The sequence below is a fragment of the Rhinolophus sinicus genome, linkage group LG13, assembly GCF_036562045.2.
Source record: "Rhinolophus sinicus isolate RSC01 linkage group LG13, ASM3656204v1, whole genome shotgun sequence".
Lineage (NCBI taxonomy): Eukaryota > Metazoa > Chordata > Mammalia > Chiroptera > Rhinolophidae > Rhinolophus > Rhinolophus sinicus.
The window spans coordinates 39946513-39963960 of record NC_133762.1 but is presented as its reverse complement, the minus strand read 5'-3'; the positions used below and the strand labels follow the sequence as shown (position 1 = coordinate 39963960).

The 17448-nt window shown below is 49.9% G+C and overlaps 1 protein-coding gene across 2 annotated transcripts in view; it reads left to right on the top strand.

Annotated features, from left to right (window-relative positions):
• Nucleotides 1-17448, top strand: part of ANGPT4 (angiopoietin 4) — a 31405-nt gene that overhangs the window by 3200 nt on the left and 10757 nt on the right. For both annotated transcript variants that reach the window (XM_019755202.2, XM_074317240.1), the window contains exons 2-7: nucleotides 5437-5592; nucleotides 6160-6281; nucleotides 9013-9245; nucleotides 12924-13039; nucleotides 15134-15235; nucleotides 16797-16963. In XM_019755202.2, the coding sequence (XP_019610761.2) occupies nucleotides 5437-5592; nucleotides 6160-6281; nucleotides 9013-9245; nucleotides 12924-13039; nucleotides 15134-15235; nucleotides 16797-16963 (896 nt within the window). The remainder of the gene's footprint in view (nucleotides 1-5436; nucleotides 5593-6159; nucleotides 6282-9012; nucleotides 9246-12923; nucleotides 13040-15133; nucleotides 15236-16796; nucleotides 16964-17448) is intronic.

Sequence of the window (17448 nt, the reverse complement as noted above, 5' to 3'; positions counted from 1 at the left end):
CTTTCCTTTTTATTGCTGAGTAGAGTCCATTGGATGGATGGACTGAAGTTGTTTATCTGTTTGCCAGTTGAGGTCTTTTTAATTTAAATAATGCCGGAGAAAAGCAGGCTTGAGAAGAGCTCCTTGGCTTCTGAGACTGCTCATACATAGATGCTCACCTGTTGTTTTTCTGAAACACCTTTCTTCCCCAGCTCCTGCCTGTCAAAACTCCTTTTATTCAAGGCCCTTTTCAAACCCTGCCCTCTCCACGTGAAGGAGCAGGCTTTACTGTTCCCATATGCCCAGATTGGTAAGTGAGGCTCAGAGAAATGTAGCCCTCAACTGCTAGAGGCCCACCGCTGGAGTAAGTAGAGCCAGAACTCAAACCCAGGGCCAAAGGGAAAGGGGGATAGCCCAAGGGCCAGAGATCAGCCTCTTTTCAGGCTGAAGAGGTGCTGGGAGGCCAGGCCCGCATTACCCATCTCTGCCCTTTTTGCCAGCTTGAGGGAGACAGAGAAGGGGCAGGTCCAATGAGGGGAGGGGAGGCTGTGGCAGATTCCATCCCAGGTCCGTTCCTCCATTGGGATCCTTCCTCCAATCTTCTAACTGGCTCTTCAGCCCTGGGCCAGACCCAAGCCCCACCATACAGACCGCTCTTAGTCACCAGAGCCCCAGCCTGGCCATACTGGGCCCATTTGGTCTGGATTAGCCATTCCAGGGCCCATGCTGGTGGGTGGGTGTGGCAAATTGGGTGATGGGCCCCAGCTGCAGGTGGTCTTTGCCCCACCCAGCCTCTTACAGCAAGTGAGAGACCAGTAAGGGTGCTGAGGGAGTTCTTGTCACTCAGCTGACCCCAAACTACCCCCAGGGCCCACCACTCAGCTCTGCTGACCTGAGGAAGCCCCTGAGCAAGGAGTCTTGGAACCTAGCCCTCCAATTAGTGACCGTGAGCAAGTCTTCTGGGCCTCAGTTTGTTCATCTGCAAATGAAAAGTTTGAGAGAGGTGTCTGCAAAGTTCTCACTGCAGGAATGAACTTGCTGTTTGACAGCACGGAGCAGAAGCTCAGGGCCTAGGAGTCTGCATTTTAACCAGGTCCCAGCAGGTTCATGACTCATGGCAAAGTCCAAGAGCAGCCTCAGTATAGCTCTGCTTACCTTCATCCACCCTGGTGCTCCCTGGCCAGTCACACATTAGAATCCCTGGTGGCTGATAGAGGCGTGGTGGGGAGAACACGACAGTCTGCCCCGTGGCGATGATGGTAGCCTGGCCAGGGGCGAGGGGAAGTGAACTGATTCGAAACTCGCAATAAGAACATAGTGGCCAGAACTTATTAGTGGATTGAATGAAGCAGGTAAGAAAATAAAAGAGTCAAGGATGAGGTCTGGGTTTGGGGCTTAAGAACTGGGTGGGGCCATATACTGAGAGAGAAAAGACCAAAGGAGAATGGCGTGAAAATGCAGGGACCAGGGCAGTGGGAGCTGAGGAATCAACTGTTCCATGTTGAATGCTTTTGCTTGAGTTGCTAACAAGTGGGTGGGACATTCAGGGGAGAAGTCTGGGTGGGAGACAGAGACAGCTCCATCAGCCTGGAGAGGGGTGGAAAGTCCTATAACCAATGGGAACACCTGTGTCAGGGACCTGATACATTTGGAGCCTCGGACACTGGCATCTGATCCTGGGTGAAGCTGATGGTTCTTTTTCAGAATAATACTTTTAAATGCAAAACAATAAAAGCATAAGAACACCCAGTGACATTGCAATTGTAATCAAAGTAATACAATTGAGTCTGTGCTCTAGCATTAGCATTATCCAGTGGTGGGTTTGACAATGTTCATACTTTCGAAGTTATAATGAGCAAAAAAAGTATTTTAAGATGCTGTAACACCTGTGTTATGATATGAAATTATGTGTGATTTCCATTGGTAATGAAGTCATAGAACTGGCTAATAATGCTGTACAGGTAGTGTAACACGGTTGTTAGGTTCCTTTAAAAAATGCCGTGTTATGCGAATCCGTGTTATCCGAAACAAAGAACTCATACAAAAAAGGGGGTTAAGTTCCAAAAATTAAAAAAATACTACTATATTTGTATAATTAAGAGAAATATCTTTATTGAAACAATTTTCACCAAAAGTATAACATATTACTATGTATTAAATAATGTTTTCTTCGTCATCGCTACTAAGCTTTTATTGTGTTCCATGTTGTTCGGGGATTTTCCTAATTTTGAATGAGATATTTTTTGCTTTTAAAAGCTCTTATTACACTCTGTGTTGTTCATGGATTTTTCTAATTCTCAAACCGTGTTAGAGCGAAATCGTGTTCTAGGATGCCGTGTTGTACAGGGGTTACCTGTAGTTTGTGGCCTGTGCTCATAATTCAAGGAAATGCCAAATATTAATTACAGGTTAGTGAACAAAAGGTGTAATTTATTCCTCACTGAAGTTCACGGACCCCCTGAATTCTCTTCACAGACCCTGTGGTTCCCCCATAAGGACCCTTGATCTAGGGAGAGAATGCATAGAGAGATGAGGGCCCAGGACTGGGCCATGAGAGTCCCCAATGTGTAGGAACGTGGTTAAGGAGGAGTGAGAGAGGAGGTGATGGGGGAAGGGAGGAGGAAAACTAGGGGAAGGTGCATCTGGAAAGTGCTTCCAGAAAAGGGGAGTAGCTGTCTCGGTTGCCTGTCGCTGAGATGGAGAGTAAGATGAGAACACAGAAGTGTGCCTTGGCCCTGCCTTGTCAAGGAGGCCACAACAAGGTGAGTTAAAAAGTGAAGGGGGGGCCGGCCCAGTGGCTCAGGCGGTTAGAGCTCCGTGCTCCTAACTCCGAAGGCTGCTGGTTCGATTCCCACATGGGCCAGTGGGCTCTCAACCACAAGGTTGCCAGTTCAATTCCTCGAGTCCCGCAAGGGATGGTGGGCTCTGCCCCCTGCAACTAAGATTGAACACGGCACCTTGAGCTGAGCTGCCTCCCGGATGGCTCAGTTGTTGGTTGGAGCACGGGCTCTCAACCACAAGGTTGCCAGTTCAATTCTTTGACTCCCGCAAGGGATGGTGGGCAGCGCCCCCTGCAACTAAAATTGAACATGGCACCTTGAGCTGAGCTGCCGCTGAGCTCCCGGATGGCTCAGTTGGTTGGAGCGTGTCCTCTCAACCACAAGGTTGCCGGTTCAACTCCCGCAAGGGATGGTGGGCTGTGCCCCCTGCAACTAGCAACGGCAACTGGACTTGGAGCTGAGCTGCGCCCTCCACAACTAAGACTGAAAGAACAACAACTTGAAGCTGAACAGGACCCTCCACAACTAAGATTGAAAGGACAACAATTTGACCATTTTTCACCAATAAAGTCCTGTTCCCCTTCCCCAATTAAAAAAAAAAAAAAAAAAAAAAAGAAGAAGTGAAGGGGCTCTCGGGGTTGGGGAGACAGTCCGGGGGGTGCACAGGATGCGACAGGATGGATTGTACTTTTTCTTGAGCATGGTACACAGCTTTCATTATAGTATTATTTATGCTTTTCTTTTTGTCTATGCGAAGTGCCCCATAATAATGTTATTAAATTTTTTTAAGATGGGGGTGGGGATGGAGGTGAGAAAATGGAGACAACTTGTTCAAGAAGTTGGGTTGTTGAAGGGAAGCAGAGAAATTGGAGATGCAGATGGAAGGGACTGTGGGATCAAGAATACATTTTTTTAGATTTTTAGATGGGAGCTATTGGAGCATGTTTGTGTGTTGCCGGGGACGGTGGATGTGGGGCTAAGGACATATGGGAGGAAGGACGCGGCCAACGGGACAGAGGCTTGAAAAGCTGGATGTGCTTGTCACTCTGGTCCTCGGTCCCATTTGTGACCTCTACACTCAGGACTCTCAGACTTAAGTGAGCAGAAGATTCACCTGCAGGGCTGGGCGCCACCCCAGAATTTCTGATTCAGGAAGTAGACTCCAGGGTAAGACCTAGAAATGTGCGTTTCTCACAAGCTTGTGGTGAAGCTGCTCCAAGGACCACTGTTCTAATCAATGCCAGCACCCTTCACGTGCGCCCCCTTCAGGATTTGACCTTGCACTACAATGGAACGGGCCCCCTCAAAAGCACTCTGGGGAGGAAGGGATGGGAGCAGACAGTTGAGACAGAAGAAAGGAGAAGAGACGCAGGAGGAAGCAGCCAGTCAGAGCGTGGCCCTCCAGCCAAGGTCACCACCTCTCTCTGAGGAGCACCAGTCTTCCCAGGAACCCTGGGAGATGCCCTGTGGGACCTCTTGGGAGACTGAGAGAGAGGGTGAGGGAAGGAGCCAGGGCGGGGGGTGGGGGAGGGAGTAGAGATGGTGGGGAGAGGCCAGCGTGTGTGCTGAATAGAGAGGGAGTGGAGGAGGGGCACTGAGCCCTGAGAACACACTGTTCACCTCTGCAGCTTGATCCTGGTCTCACTGCCAGACCACTTCTCCTGCTCTTGGGAAAAAGAGAAGCCCTGTCAAAGAAAGGAACATTAGTTTATGGAATCCCAGAACATTTGAGCTGGGAGAGTCCTTGGAGATTGGCCAGATCAGCTCTGTTTGGCAGATGAACAGGGCCAGAAAAATAAAAAGTCCAGCTTGGCAGATGGACCTGCAAGCCCTTATATTAGGAAAGATGTGTCTCCACTCTCTGTTGCTGGCTCTCTGCTAAGAAGCTGGGTAATGGGCATGACTTTGGGGGTTATGCTCTGACCCTTGCGGCTCCCCCTTTTCCATCATTTCATTGAATGCATGTTTTTTGAGCACCTATTGTGCATTAAGTATTTTGCTAGACATGGAGATAAAGTGGTGAGCAAGACCACATCCCTGGCTTCATAGAATTGATATCACAAGGGTAAAACAGGCAATAGATAAATTGTAATATAAAGTCGGGGATTGATAAGTGGTAGGAAGGAAGAGACCTGAAATGATATGAGAGAGTGAGCCATGCCGATGGGGATGGGGGTGAGAGGGGGATTTCCAGGCAGAGGGAACAGCATGTGCAAAGGCCCTGAGGTAGGTACCTGCTTGCTGTATTGGAGGGATGTCATAGAGGCTGGTGCTTCTGGAGCAGAATGAGGGAGAGAGGACCAAGGAAGGAAATCAGAGCGGTAGCAGGAGGCCAGGTCACGCAGGAAGCTGTAGTCATACCAGACTTTGGCTTTTTCTCTGAGTAAGAGAGGAATCCTGGGAGGGTTCTGAGCAGAGGAAGAATGTGATTTGACTTAGATTTAACAGGATCTCTCTGGCTGCTGAGTGGAGTATGCACTGGGCAGAGAGGGACAAGAGTGGAGGCAGAGAGGCCAGGGAGAAAGCTACTGGAATCGTCCAGGTGAGAGGGAATGGTGACCTGGCCTGGCAGAGAGTTCCCTCCTGGTTGTTCTATGTCCTTCATGGAGACACATGGAAGGTACGGGAGCCTTCTCCCAGCCCCTACCCATGACCTCAGCCCACGGTCTCCCCACAGCTAGAAAGGTACATCCAGATGAACTTGAGGTCGGAACTGGCACAGATACAGCAGCACATGGTCCAGAACCAGACGGCCACCATGCTGGAGCTGGGCACCAGCCTCTTAAACCAGACCACTGCCCAGACCCGAAAGCTGACCGACGTGGAGGCTCAGGTACCAGAGGGTGAGCGGGCGGCACTGGGGGGCCTGTGGCCGGCCAGGCTGGCTCACAGCCCAGGTCATCCTGCCTTGACCTCATCCTTGGGTGAGGTCAGGGTCTCCCCTGGGCTTGTACCCACCCCACCCCCCAGGGCCCCTCCCTGATGACCCTGTCAGAGGGCCAAAGTGGGGGCTATGGAGAGTGAGGGAAGTGGTCAGGTAGCCATTTGGACAGCAGAGCTGATGGTACTTGCTGATGGGTTGGAGGTGGGGGTCAAAAGGGACTTTTCCTGGGGCCTGAGCATCAGGAGGAATGGAACTGACACGTACAGTGATAGGAAGAGCAAACAGGAAGCCAATCAGAAGCTCAATCAGAGTGAGTGAGTGAGTGAGTGAGTGAGTGAGTGAGTGAGTGCGTGAGTGAATAAACAACCACAGAAACTAACTACTGGGAGGGTGGAAACAGGTCAGCAAGTTTCTGGAATGGCAGAGCCTGTGGGCAAGTGGGTGGCTGCTGGGCAAGGCTCCTGCAGGGCTCATGTACGCCCTCTCACCCCCACTTCCTCCTGCTTGCTGAGGCAGGTCCTGAACCAAACATCGCGAATGGAGATCCAGCTGCTGGAGACTTCACTCTCTACCAACAAGCTGGAGAAGCAGCTGCTGCTGCAGGGTCATGAGCTCCACCGGCTGCAAGGCTGCAACAGGTAGGCACTGGCACCCTGGCACAGGGCTGGGATAGGGGCTAGGGTAGGGGCTGGGGCCAGGGCTCGACTGGGACCCAAGTGAGTGCGAGAGCCAGGGCTGGGACAGGGCTGGGGTCAGGGTGGGAAGCTGGACTTGGGCTAGTGCCTGGGACAGGGGCTGGGGACAGAGCTAGGGGCCTGGATTTAGACTGGAGTGAGGCACCATTTGGGGACTAGGGCTGGAGCTAGAGCTTGGGACTGGGCCAGGGCAGGGGTAAGGATTAAAATCAGTGTTGGTTGGAGACCAGACTGAAGCTTGGAGTAAAGGCGGACACGGGCTGGGCTGAGGCTGGGCTGCGGACCAGGCAGGCACAGGGCCTGGCTACACAGCACTAGGTGGAGACAGGAGACAGGCATTCTCCTTCCTTCCTTCCTTCCTTCCTTCCCTCCTTCCTTCCTGCCTTCCTTGCTTCCTTCCTTCCTTTTACTCCTTTCTCCATTTATTTATTTTGTAAATTTTAACAGCTTTATTGAGCTATAATTTACATCCCATACAATTTGCCCTGTCAATTTTAATTTGATTTACTTACTTGTAAATCAATAAATCTGATCTCATCCACCCTTCCCAGAAGCAACCACAGTTACCAGTTTCTTGTCTGCATTGGTGGAGAGTCTCTGCATTTATAAGGAAATGCACACGAGGGTAACATCCTTAAAGTTAGAAAGAACGAAAGAGTCACGGGTACAGTTAAGGCAGAGAAACAGACATCCGAGGCTGATTTCATCTCGGTTTCGAGCCGAGTGGAGAAAACACTGCCAAGGTCAGGGTGCTGGAGGAGGCAAAACCCACATGTAGGGGCAGCCACAGGCCTGAGTACAGAGCGAGATGTTGTTCACGTGCTGGGTCAAGATAAGATCATAAGGATCACCCAGCTCTCTCTGATCTGGGTGCAGTTAGTGATAGTTTGTCACCTTTTTATACTTATTCCCTCACCCCAAGGTGGGGAAGGACAAGGACTGGGACACTTTCCATCACTGAATTGATACCAGGTGCCTAGAAATCAGTGAAGACGTAGGGCGTAATCAATAAGCTCTTGGCCCATGGAGACCGCTAAAATTCTAGAATCCGAGTGTGCCCAAATTTTCGCTCTTCCTGCAGCACAATTTGGGGTTCAGGGGAAATTCCTCCGCTCTGGCTGGACTTAATTGTTTTAGTCTGGAGAATGGGTCAGCATAACCTCACATACAGGAAAATCTCTCCCTCCTGTATCTCTCCCTCAGCCTCCTACCCACCCACAGCAGGGGCAGCCGCTGTGCCTAGTTTTTTGTGTCCTTCTGACCACTCAACCAACGATATTTTTTGAAGCAAAAAAGATTCTTTTTTGAGCTTTTGCCATGTGTCAGGCACTCTTATAGACACAGTGGTCACAGAAGTGAACAAGTAGATAAAAATCCCTGTGCCGGTGAAGCTGACGTTCTATAAGCTGATATTCCAGGTTTCTTATAAATATGTATGAAGAGTTCCATGTCACCCTTTTCAAACCCAAATGTAGCATTCCACTCTTCTGCACCTTGTTTTTTATTTGTTTGTTTGTTTTTGTCAGTTATCCTGGAAATGTTTCTATAAGTGCGTGATCATGGGACATTCACTCTCTGTCCCACTGCATAATGTTTGCTGTATGGCTGTCCCTGCATTTATTTCTGCATTTCCAATTAATGGGGATGGAGGAGGTTTCCAATTTTTTACTGTTGCCACCAGTGATGCAATGCATAACATTCCATGTCTCATTGCACATACGTGAGCAAACCAGTGGGATAAAATGTCAAATGTGGAAGAGCCGAGTCAAAAGCTTCTTTCTCCTTAAAAACGCTTCTTCTTTTTAACTCATTATCAAAATGTCTCATGCTTATTATATCATCAAACAATAGAGACCTTTATAAAATGAAAGGGAAAGCCAGTCCCCTCCACCTGCCCCCGTCTTCTTCCCCTCCATCTCCATCCACTCAAACCTGTTCTGCAAAAGTAACAGCACGTAGTGGATTTTCTTTCACCTTTTCCACAAACACGGGCTTCACATGTTCTTCCACGTGTCTTTCCATGCCTTTTCCTGTAAGTGCATGAGCATTACATTAATACCTTTTTTCTTTCTCTCTTTTTTATCCTCCCACATGTGGAGTTAGACCAGAGGCATTGATGTGCCAAGGTCCTTCCACTCCAAGATTGGGCATCTTTCTGATTCTATGCAAATGGCTCCACCTCCTTCCTCTTCGTGGCTCCAGACCATTTCCAGGGTCACCAAATAGAACAGACTCAGCCAGCCTTGGCTGTCAGGCATTTAGATTTAGACTGTTTCGTTTTTACCCTATTACAACCAACCCCCCAGTGGGCATTCTTGCCCGTGCTTCCTGGATGTTGACTCCTGAGCGTGAGCGTGGACTGCTGGGTCAAAGGAAGAGCAGGTTTGGGATTTAACTGTGGCTACCTGGTTGCTCGCATGTCCCTCCCGCCTCCAATTCTTTGCTCTACTGGACCCAAATCCATCTTACTCCGTGGCGGAGTCTCTCTTTCCTCCACTCCTCATTCTGTGCCACAGACCTCTGGGCTGTGCAACCCTGGGCTGGACGCTCTACCTCTCTCTCAGCCTCAGCGCCAGTCTGTACCGCGAAGTCACCTGGGGACCCAGGGGAAAGTGTGCAAGTGTGGATGCCTTGTGGGGACGACGGGCTCACCCCCGTGCGCCCCGCCCCGCAGCGCGCTGGAGACGCGGGTGCAAGCCCTGGAGACGCAGCAGCAGGCGGAGCTGGCCAGCCTCCGCGGCGAGAAGGAGCGGCTGCGGCGCCTGCTGGGCCGCCAGAGCGGCGCCCTTGCCGGCCTCGAGAGCAGCCTGCGCGCCGCCAGAAGCAACTCCAGCCTCTTACAGAGCCAGCAGCGCGAGCTGCTGGAGTCTGTGCAGCGCCTGGTGCGTGTCGTGGCCCAGAGCCTAGGTGAGCCAGCCAGCGGGTGTACCGAGTGAGGGAGGAGGGCGGGAAGGAAGGGGAGACCCTGCTTACAGCCCCGTTCTCTCTGGGGCCTGGAAGCCATCACGGGAAAGGCCCCAACCCTCTCCCATCACCTGTGAAATAGAAATAGCAAACAATAGTAATGGTGATGACAACAGTCCTAACAGGAACCCATCCAGACTCTTCTTCCTGACTCCATGAGTAACCTTGGGCATGGCCCTGCCCCTCTGTTGGCCTCAAGTTTCCCCATGTGTTTAATAGAGGTAATGATAATAACAAGAACACCACCAGCTAAGACTGACAATTTGGGGTTCCAGGATCTATCCTCATCCCCGCTTGCTTGGCCTTGCCCTCACCCCTCCGTAGGTCTCAGTTTCTCTATCTATAGAATGGGGAGGTTGGACTCAATGCTCCCCCAAACACTTCTCTCACCTTAATGCCCCTGCCCATAAGTCAAAAGTGGCCAATCAGAAATGTGAACACACCTGGCTTCTGAGAAGGGCGAGCAAGGCCTGGGCGCTCCCCAGTCCCCACTGGCTCCTTCTAATGGAGCCCACTGGGGGTAGCCAAGGCATTCCTGGTTCCAGCTTCAATCACTCAGTCAGCAAACACTTAGTGAGTACCTGCTGTGTGCCAGGCCCTGTGCTGGGGATGCAGCAATGAAGAGCGTCGCTGTGGCCCATGTCTTTTGCAAAAATGCCCAACCCTCTGTCTGTGTGTCACTGAGGGAAGGAGATGGAAATGCGTATTTGCTGAGTGCCTACTGTGTGCCAGATGCTCTGCTAGGAGTGTTCCTGAAGTTTCCAGACCATGGAAGGCCTGAAAGGCTATGATGAGGAGGGGGGATTTAACCTGAGGGCAGTGGAAAACCACTGGGCAGCTTTGAACAGGGTAGAACTGTTTTAGGAAGTTCAACTGGAACCATGGAGTGAAGGGTGGCCTGGTGAGAAAGACTGAGGAAAGGGTTCCTACTGCTGCTGGATCTCCACTGGGGTGGGGGTGGGGGGATCTGAAAAGCCTTTAGAGCACAAGGGGTCAAGCAATAGTGATGAATGCCAGGCACTATGGCTAGCAGCAGTTTGGGGACAGAGGATGGCACCATAGCTCCATCTAAGTCAGAGAGACCCTGCTGGGTAGGGGTTTGAGGCCCAAGGAAGCCGTGGGCAGGAGAGGTGGATTATCTTTCAAACCATGAACTGCAGAGTGACCCAAACCCTTCACTACCTGGTACATTGTCCTGGTGGGGAGACTGCCTAAATTAATGCCACGTGTGGGCTTGTTGTAGCTCATCCCAGTGCGCGGAGCCCCGGCATGACGCCTCTCCCCACAGGCTCACCACTAAACCCAGTCTCCAGCTGTGGCCCAATGTCTGCTCACCAATCTGTGCGGGAGGTTGTGTTGGACACCTCACCTTGGCCACCCTTTGCCAAAGGCCCTGTCCTCCCGCTGCACTGTCACCAGGGAAGAGCAACGTGGAGTTGTTTCTCCTCCGTGTCTACATGGAGCAACTGAGGATTAGTGTCCAGGTGTAGAACAGAAGATTGGGCAGACAGGCATCCTTGAAGCTTAGCAGGAAGCCTGCAGCCCCTCTCTGCATTGCTTTGTCCTCGGCAGGTGGAGGCTGCCAATGGGTGGAGACCTCAGGGCGTTCAGAAGGATAGAAGGACATGGACACAGGTGGAGAAAACCTAACCAGTGCTCGATATCAGAAGCAGCATTTGTTAGTGTGGTCTGTTTGCTGAGCCTTGTATAGGCTCTGCAGTAGAGCCCCAAGGGGAGGTGGGTAGGAGGAAGGGCACATCTTCGCAGTCAGATAAACTAGAGGTCAAGCTCTAGCTTCTTAGCTTACTAGCACTGGGACTTAGCCAAAGTCATTAACATCTCAGAGCCTCAATTTTCCTCACCTGTGTAATGGGAATGATAAGAGCACCTGTTGCACAGAGGACCCGATAAGTTCATGCACGTGAAGGGGCTGAGTACACTGCCGAGGGCCAGAAGGTGGTAAAGCTGTACAAATGGTCAGCCCAGAGATTCAGAGGGGGCCCAGGCTGGGGCCAAACCATGCTGCGTATCAATACCAGTCCATCTTTATTGTTATGCCCCTCACAAATATTTTTCCTGGCCCCAAACTGCCCCTGGCAGTACCTAGTTGAGCAACACTACAGTACATGGTAGATATTTCACTTTTATTGTTATTACTGTTACTGTTGTTATCGCTATGTTGTTGACTAAGGAAAACAATAGTGGACAGAGCCTTGGAAAGTCTGGCTGGAAATCTGAGACCAACTCCCAGCTCCACCCTCTCTTGGCTGGGTAAAGTTGGGCCTGTCCCTGCTAGGCCAGCCCTTTCCCCATGCTTGGCAGTTCCCCAAAGACCAGGGGGCTGACAGCTAGGGCCAAGGAGACTCTGCCCAGGGAATGTTTATGTACAGGCTCGGATGGATTTGAAGCCTTAGTCACTTCATGTGTGATCTAGGAACAACAGCCTCCTTCCAACAAGTCCCAGCTCTAGGACCTGGGATCCAGATTCAAGTGTGAGGCCAAAACAGGAAGTCCTACCCGTGATAGCCTCCTAGGTCCTCATTGGCCAGTATACCTATCCATCTGGAACTTTAGCCCCATCCTTTAATAACCACCTACCTAGAGATTGTATTCTGGTGGGCTTGCAGCTCAAACCTCTAATTGGATCCCACTGAAAGGAAGCAGAAAGGGAATTTGAAACCCCTGTAGTTTATTTGTCAGTAGTCACTTTTTTCAGGCTAGGCCTAGAGGCTCCCAGGGCCCCTGTGGGATTTGGTCATTAATATTCTCCTGAGGGAAGAAACGTGGGCTCTTAAGGCCAGTGGTGATCTCCCAGGGGGGCCATAATGTGGGGCCCACCTCCAGGACTGCAAGGATATCCAGCGGAAGGTGTGGACTAATGGAGGGGACCCTGGGCCTCCCACGCAAGGGAGCTCTAAGGACAAATCCCTGGAGAGAGAAGGAAGGCTCTGCCACCCTGTCTGTGTGTCCTTGAGCCAGTTACCTCATGTTTAGGCCTCAGTTTTCTGGTCTGTGGAATGAGGAAGTATCTCGTTGGAGTTCGGGCCCCAATCACCCTCTCTGCGAAGATTCTAGCAGCCTTATCTCTGGCCTCCCTGGTTTGGGTCTTGTCCCCTCCAGTCTCTGTTCCACACTCTGGCCAGAGTGTTCTTCCTCCACAGGCTGGGCTCCTCCGCCTGGCATTGAAGGCTGACCTGGCCCCTGCTGCCATCTCAACCTCATGTCTCCTTCCTTGGTGACTCTCTGCCCTACTCCTCTCACATTCATCAACAACCAGAGCTCTCTCTGGCCTCAGTCCTATTCTCGTGGCGTGAGTCACTCCCCCATCCCCACCCGCCTCAGTTAGTTTCCCTCACTTCTGTGTCCTGCACACACCAGGACCTTAGAGCCTTTGCATATGCTGTTCCCGCTGCCTGCATCACCCTCCCCTTCTCGACCTTGGCAATTCCTGGTCGTAGCTCACTGTCACCTCCTCTAGGAAACCTTCCCAAGTCTGATTCATGTCTCTGTCCCTAGCACCTCCTAAACCAGAACCTGGCACAGAGCAGGCAGGAGTGCCTACTCGGCCCCTTCCTCTCTGCTTAGCTCACCTCTAGCTGTGTTTGCTTTGTCTCATTGCAGGCTCCATGAGGGCAGCTGAGCAGGGGTTCCAGGACTGTGCAGAGATCCAGCGCTCTGGAGCCAACGCCAGTGGTGTCTACACCATCCATGTGGCCAATATGACAGAGCCCAGGAAGGTTAGGGGGCTCCCCGAGGGCTGAGGCTTTCCAAGGGTGCTGGGCCAAGGGACTCACAGACAGATCCCTGCCCCCATCAGCTTCAGGACTTGTCCAACATCTGAGATTCCAAAGAAGGTGGGGTGGACCTATTTCTGGAGCCCCTACCCAGCCAGGGATCAGATTGTGGGATCAAAGCAGAATTTCCCAAAGTTGGAAGCACATCTTTCTTCTGCATCTTCTCCAGAGATGCTTCTAAGATGGAATAGCAGGAAACAGTTCTGTATTGGCCAAGGTAATGCCAGCTGATACAACAAATAAGCCCTGAAATTCCAGAGGCTTAACACAAAGAAATTTATTTCTAGTTCACATATAGTCTGGTTGAAGGCAGGTGTGGGGGCTCTGCTCCACATGGGAAATTAGGGACCAGGGCTGATGGGGAGGCCCCACCACCTTCAATGAGTGGTTCCCAACGTTGGCCTGAGCTTTGAGGTCCAGTTATCAGATGGGGAGGGGGAAGTTAGGGAGGGGGGAGGTTTTGGGAGCCAGGCTCAGAAGCGGAAGGGTATGGGGACCAACTAGCCAGCCTTCCCACTTCACACTTCCCTGTGCAATTTCTTTTCAACCCTTCTGAATATATCAAGGAGAATGTTTCTGTTTGTTTCCAGATTGTCTTTAACATTTCTCACATACCTGCCAAACTCCCCTTTCAACAAAGAGAGATCAGGCTTTCCATTTCTAGCTAGAATTTCATAATACTATTTTGTATTCATTATATTTATTTTCGCAATTATCTGAATAAAGGCAAGTGTTATTAGTTTTCCACTTATGATACTGATAAAATGTGTTTTTAAAATACATTTAGTCTAAGTATGTATTTAAGTTTAAAAGGGGGGATACCATTTTTAAAGTAAATATTCTATATGAAATTAAGTAAATTCAGTTATGGTGGATTTCAGGAAGTTTTGTGAATGACTGGAATTTGGGAACACTGATAGAGAGGGAAGAGCTGGCCTGGGAGGCAAGAGATCTGGGCTCAAACCTCAGCTTTACTTTAGGCTCATATGCCTTGAGCAAGTCTCTTCCCCCCTCTGGGCCTTAGTTTCTCTTCCTGCACTCTCTGCTACCCTCTCAACAGATGGCACTGTCTTCTTTCACTGAGCAGGCCTTACCCATCTCAAAGCCTCTACTGCTGCTTTCTCCACTGGACATGACATTCCCACTCATCTCTACCTGGCAGGCACATCATCAGCCAAGGTTCTGTTCCAATGCCATTTTCTCTAGGAAGACCTCCAGGGTTTCCCAGGGACTCCTTCTTGGGGGCTCTCCTTGTAACTACCCAAATGTTCATAATCAATAGTCTGCCTGCACCTTCATAGCCTCCTCGAAACTAAGCCAGCCCCAAGGGTTGATCTGTCTTTGACTTATCTCTGATTCTTTTCATCCAGGGCCAGCCACCAAGTTTGTCCTCACTGAACATTGAACATGTAGTGAACTGGCTAGAAAAATAATATATGAACACAGATTAGCCTGAAAGATGTGAGTGTGATGGATGTAAGCTCTTTGAGAGAAAGAACTCTTTTTGTCTTATCCTTATCACTTCCCCAGGGCCTTGGATGTGGTGAACACATAGGAAGTACTCAGAAAACATTTGTCCAATAAATGGAACAGCATTTCCTGAGTTTACACTGTGTACCAGGCACTTTACACCTAGAGGCATTTAATCCTTACAGAAACCCTCCAACAATAGCAAGGGAAAAGCCTGCATTTATTTAATGCCTCCTATGTTCCAGGCTCTGTTTTTTAGATCATCTCATTGAATTCTCACAACCCTAGTTTGCAGATGAGAAACTGAGCACAGGAGGTTATGGTATTAACACACTCATCTTACAAATGAGGAAAGGAAGGCTAAGAGGGCATCACTTGCCCACCACTTTAGGAAAAGGATCACAACGAGTGGGGAATTTGAACTGGATCTTTCTGATGCCTTTCCTTGACCCCCAGGCTCATCTGTTGTTCTGTGAGATTCTGTCAGCCAAATCACACTTGGGACAGCCCAGACCTGGCTTCTGGCTGCCTCCAAAGGCTCCCTCCCCACCCCACCAATTCCCTCAGGTTTTCTGTGACTTGGAGGCCAATGGAGGTGGGTGGACCCTCATCCAGCGCCGTGCGAATGGCAGCGTGAATTTCCAGCGGAACTGGAAGGATTATAAACAGGTAACATGGCTGCCCTGGGGAGGGGTTTTTCATCCCTGAAACCTGGGGCAGGAGGGAGGTGGATCGTGGGCAGGGGACTGGTTTGCCTTCAATTCTTCCCAGAAAAATGTCAGCCTGCCTAAAAACCAACCACCTTTAAATAATTTTGCCCAATGCACATTCACTTTTAGGAACTCCACCTTCTGAAACTGAACCTTATTTTTGCAAGTTCTGACATATAGTCTAAGAATGAAAGTTTAACTTTATTTTTGTTTCAAGTTTTTAGAAAAGATAAGACATATTACATTACTTTCAATTTTTTAAGACTACATTAAAAAAAGAATACACAAAAAAATTAAATAAAAAAATAATACATAAAAAGAAACAGAAAAAAGTTATCTCCCCTGACCATCCATGGCTGCACTGCTTAAATGAAGTCCCTTGTCTTTGCACACATATGCGACCACATCTGCAAGAGATGTTCTTCACTATGGAATTGCTGGCTCAAAGACCACGTGCATTTTACAAGATGAGAAAGAGCCCCCTGTTGTCTTCCAGTTTTTCAAATTAGATTTTGAATGAAGGGTTTTTGGCCAGCTGACTTAAAAGCTCTCAAAGATTTAAAAGAAAAAGGCATAGAAAAAGACACCCACAAGGAAATACAGCAATATTATTTTTGCGTGTCTGCTTGCTGTCCATTTGAAAGAGACTTAAAAATAAATACCAAATTAAGCTACGAATGTTCTTGAGCCAGTTGGGTTTAAAACGGTCATTAAAATAGCAAAGAGATATAGGGGGCTCAGATGCAGAAATACACAAAGGAGTCCTGATTATTAACCATTAAGCTAATCAGCGGCTCAACCTCACTAAATGGGTGGTGGGGCTTAGGTGTGCCCCTGTCCTTGGTGCTGAATTATTGTTCTGGCTGGGGGCATTGGTTTCTTGTCACTGTAGGACACCGATGGCTCCCAACGCTATTAGCTTTACATTTATTTATGTGTTGCTGAAATTTTGCAGTGGCTTTCATGTCTCTGAACAAAGTTTGCTCTATCATTTATGCAGCTGATTAAAATCGTTGATTTCTAAATTGAGATTTTAACATACATGCACTAAGTACACAAATCTTAAGTGTAAGATTCAGCGAATATTCACATATGTATCCAACCAGCGACCACCATTCAGAGCTACAGATAGCTCTGAAGCCCCCAAAAGCCCTCCTTGTGCCTCCTCCCCATCAATACTCCCCCAAAAAGAGGTCTCTAGTCTGACTTCTAGCAACATACATTAGTTTTGCCTATTCTTGAACTTCGTAGAAAGGTGATTCAATTATATTTGACAGGCTTTCTTTCACATTTGCAAAAGTCTTCGTCTTTCTGCTCTAGGAGGTAAAGGGTTCTCCTTTCCCCACGCCTGCCCACACTGTACTTTATGAATTTGATCATTAGGCAAAGTGGTTTTGGATCGGTGGCCCCAGACCCTGAAGCCCAGCCCAGCAAGGGGCGTAGCCTCCCATGTCAACATGTAGTCCACCCCCACCCTCCCCTTCTTTCCTCTCCCACCCACACCTTCTCCTCCCCTTTAGGGCTTTGGCAACCCAGCCGGAGAGCACTGGCTGGGCAATGAGGTGGTGCACCAGCTCACTAGCAGGGCAGCCTACTCTCTGCGTGTGGAGCTGCAAGACTGGGAAGGCAACGAGGCCTACGCCCAGTATGAGCATTTCCAGCTGGGCAGCGAACGACAGCTGTACAGGTGGGCTCGGGGCCCAGGCTGGTGGGCGGGCTGGGATCCCTCGGCTAGTGGCTACCGCGTCTGTACTATGGGTCAGCCCCTGGGCGTCTCCTGTTCCTACCATCTGTCCCCCATTTGGGTGTACGTCACGGGATCTGAAGGCGACTGGTTAGCACTCAGCACCTCCTGGCCACTGGGTGGGGTGGAGAGAATGTTGCTGATGTTGCCATGTGGGGAGTGGGAAGGGCCCTTCCACGGTCAGTCACCCCAAGGCAGTCACTTTACAGAGGCCCAGAAAGCAAGAGGTGACTTACCCAGCTTGTCCTATGCTGCAGGGTGAGGTGGAAGGGTCCCTGGGCTGGGAATCGGGGTACCTGAGCTCATTCTCGCTCTAGCTCACTTTGGAACTCAGATGAATCAAGGTTCTGGCTTCTCTATACCTCTACTTCTTAATAGCAGGATGAGCTTAAATATGAACATACAAGTATTATAAAATCATCAAGGTC